Source organism: Telmatherina bonti, assembly GCF_933228915.1.
Source record: "Telmatherina bonti genome assembly, chromosome: 15".
In the NCBI taxonomy this organism is placed as follows: domain Eukaryota; kingdom Metazoa; phylum Chordata; class Actinopteri; order Atheriniformes; family Telmatherinidae; genus Telmatherina; species Telmatherina bonti.
In genome coordinates this window covers 20,277,455-20,280,460 of record NC_136613.1, presented here as the reverse complement: position 1 = coordinate 20,280,460, position 3,006 = coordinate 20,277,455, and the positions used below count along the sequence as shown (strand labels likewise).

General features: G+C 38.5%; 1 protein-coding gene across 1 annotated transcript in view; it reads left to right on the top strand.

The window, feature by feature from the left end:
• The window catches only part of phgdh (phosphoglycerate dehydrogenase), a 12,563-nt gene extending 10,466 nt beyond the window's left edge, over positions 1-2,097 (top strand). Inside the window, exons 9-12 of the mRNA XM_079254120.1 lie at positions 287-425; positions 593-720; positions 811-1,033; positions 1,709-2,097. Of these exons, the coding sequence (XP_079110246.1) occupies positions 287-425; positions 593-720; positions 811-1,033; positions 1,709-1,863 (645 nt within the window). The 3' untranslated portion in view covers positions 1,864-2,097. The remainder of the gene's footprint in view (positions 1-286; positions 426-592; positions 721-810; positions 1,034-1,708) is intronic.
• Positions 2,098-3,006: the final 909 nt, after the last annotated feature.

The following is a 3,006-nucleotide window of genomic DNA, read 5'->3' as shown; positions in this document are numbered from 1 at the left end:
TTCCACTGTCGCCTCATGCATACTCAGGATGGGAGATTGGATCGAAGATTTGATGCAGTCTGTTGGTCTCTCTTATGAAGGTTATTTATTATGAATTGTCTCAAATTAATGTGTCTGTAAAGTACTCTGAGATGACATTGTAGTGAAGTGGTGCTATAGAAGTAAAACTGAATTGAATCATTGAGTCTTTTCACAAAAGACATGCAGATAAATTATTTTAAAAGTGTTTATTGTGGAACATCTCCAAATCCAACTTTCTGATTGCTTTTGTGGCATGTTTGTGCAGGTGAATGCACATGTGTTGGCCAGCACATTCTCTCAGGAGTCTCACCAGCTTATCACACTGGGAAAAGCTGTTGGAGCTGTGCTTCAGTCTTGCAGTAGTTCCAAGAAACCATTGACCCATGTTCAAATTGTCACTCAAGGTAAAATTACTGGTTTTACCTGTTTTTATACAGTTACCTAAAGCGGGAAAGGTGGAGCTCATTTCTAACACTGTAGAAGGTTATTTGTCCCCCCTCTAGTGGTATCATTGTGAATTAACATTGTTTATAGTGGTCCTTAACAGTGTGCACTGCTTTCTACAAACCAGGGAACTGCATGAAGTCCAGTACGGGTTACATGACGTCAGCTGTACTAGTGGGGCTGCTCGGTCATGAATCTGGATGCAGCCTGAACCTCGTCAATATCCTGAGCATCGCCAAGGAGGCTGGAATTGTGGTATATTCAGCATTCTAGCAAATACTACATTTTGCCTGTTTGTTATTTCTTTGGAATTAACCATTCAATCTTTGTGAACTACCTATTCAGGTGAATCACATCCACTCAACATCTGATGAGGTCACTGAAGGTGTGTGTAAGGTGGAAATTGTAGCCAATGGCTGCAGCTTCAAAGCCAGCTGTTCGGTTCAAGGTGGTGTTCCTGTCCTGCTGGAGCTTAGTGATAGTGTGTTTAGACAGCCTGTCCCTCTCTCTGGGAATCTGCTGTTCTTCAAGGTCTCTCCCAGCACACAGCTGCTGTCAACGGTGGCTGGTAAGAAAATGTGAATGGCTACATGTAAATCAACTCTCTTAAACTCAAGCTGCACCGATGTCTCTCTTTAATTTATGCTAGGTTTTCAGGATATGTTGTTCTTGTGCTGAATGTATGTTTGTCTGTGTATTGTCAATATTTGCAGTTGGCTTGTAAAAATCCAGAGTAGTTACACATTTCACACTCAGACACTCATAAAAAATGTTTTTTCCACAAAGCAGTGTAACTGTAGACATTGTAGTGCATACATAGATTATGGGACTTTTAAACATACATGAATACACCAATATTCATTGAACCTTTACAAAATGTGATATAATATTAGCAAAGTGCTTATTACGTCACACGTTGCTTCTTGTTTTCACTGACAGCCAACTTGAACACAACAAAAAGCACAAACATACAACTACTAAAATGAAATGATACATGTAGACCTAGAAAATACAAATCACATTAAATAAAGTAAACAAATTAAATAAACGCATCACTTACATGTAACATGTATGAAAAGAAGCGGGAAGAAGTACAAACTGGTTTTCTCTCACTGTCAGGACTTTGCATTTGGACTAAAGGTTGCATTCAGTTTAAATTTTGAAATTGTGCCATTTTAGTTAGTTTGTTTTTTCCTGCTTTAAATTCACACCGATATTCTGTTTTCAATTGTTCTTTGTTTAGGACTTCTGGCCTCAGAGGGAGTAGAGATTGAGTCTTTCAGTGCTCCTGTGGACCGTGCTGGAGATCTGTGGTATTGTGTGGGAATGTCGTCTCTCATGCGAGATCTCAGCGCCTTGAAGCCTTTGGTTAAAGAAGCGGCGCAAATCAGCATTTAAACAATAGCAAGCATTCCCAATCTCCCAGAATAACTATAGTATATGAAATGTTAACATTTTCCAAAAGGTTTCACATGGATGATCTGTCTCGATCTTTGTGTTTACAGCTAACAACTTTTTTAGGAGTTGCATACTTAAGAGTTTGAAACTTTTATTGTCAAAACATTTCTGTGTTCAGATGCTTCGTAAGCTTGAATAAAAAATTTTATAATGTACTGCTGAGTTTGAGGATTTGCCCATTTCAACATTAAAAGAAATTTACAATTTTCGCTCGGGTGTTAACTCCTCTCCTCTTTTTGTGTTCATGTTTCCAGACTTTCCAGATATTAAAAAAAATGAAAGATGTTGACAAACAGTTTAAAGTTTACAATAAAACTATCAGGTCTGTTTTAAACTGAGCCTTAGGGAACAGGGTAAGAAAGTCTTTACAACTCAACCGAGTTCAAAACAATAGCCCTGCAATAAAACCTAGTGGTTCCCAAACTAGGGGGCAGGCCTCCAAAGGGGGAATCCAGGGTGGGGGGCACTGGACAAATTTGTAAAAGTACCAATATGATGATGAACCAACAAGAGAGACTTCAACAACTGAAAAAGAGAAAAAAAAAATATGATGGAGATATCTGCCCCTCCTTGAGCAGATATCAGTCAAGTAACAGTAATAATCAGTGGTGGATAATGAAGAGACCACAGTGTTGTATGTATCAAATTGTTATCATCTGATATTATTAAGTATGAAGCCAGACAAGTTGCAAACACCACTTTGGGAATTTTTATCCTGAACACAAAAGAAAACATGTAGGGTAATTTAGAAATAAACTAAACAACTATCATATATAACAGAGTGGTTTTACTAAATGGCCTCATTGCAGGCTTGGCTCACCTCAAGTAGTTTGCAGAGATTCCTGGTTTAATACGTTTCACACTAATAATACTTACACTGACATGGTTTTAACTATAGTTAACTACAATATAACCACTAAACAAATGACGCATTTCTTGGCATGTTTTTTTGGTTATGTGATGGGAAGGGGGGGGGGGGGGGGGGGGGGGGGGGGGGCGCTTGACATTATTGTCGTAGATGAAAATTAACTGAATTAGGTTCTATCTAAAAGCTTCATTCTTCCTCAGTTAAAACGTCATTGG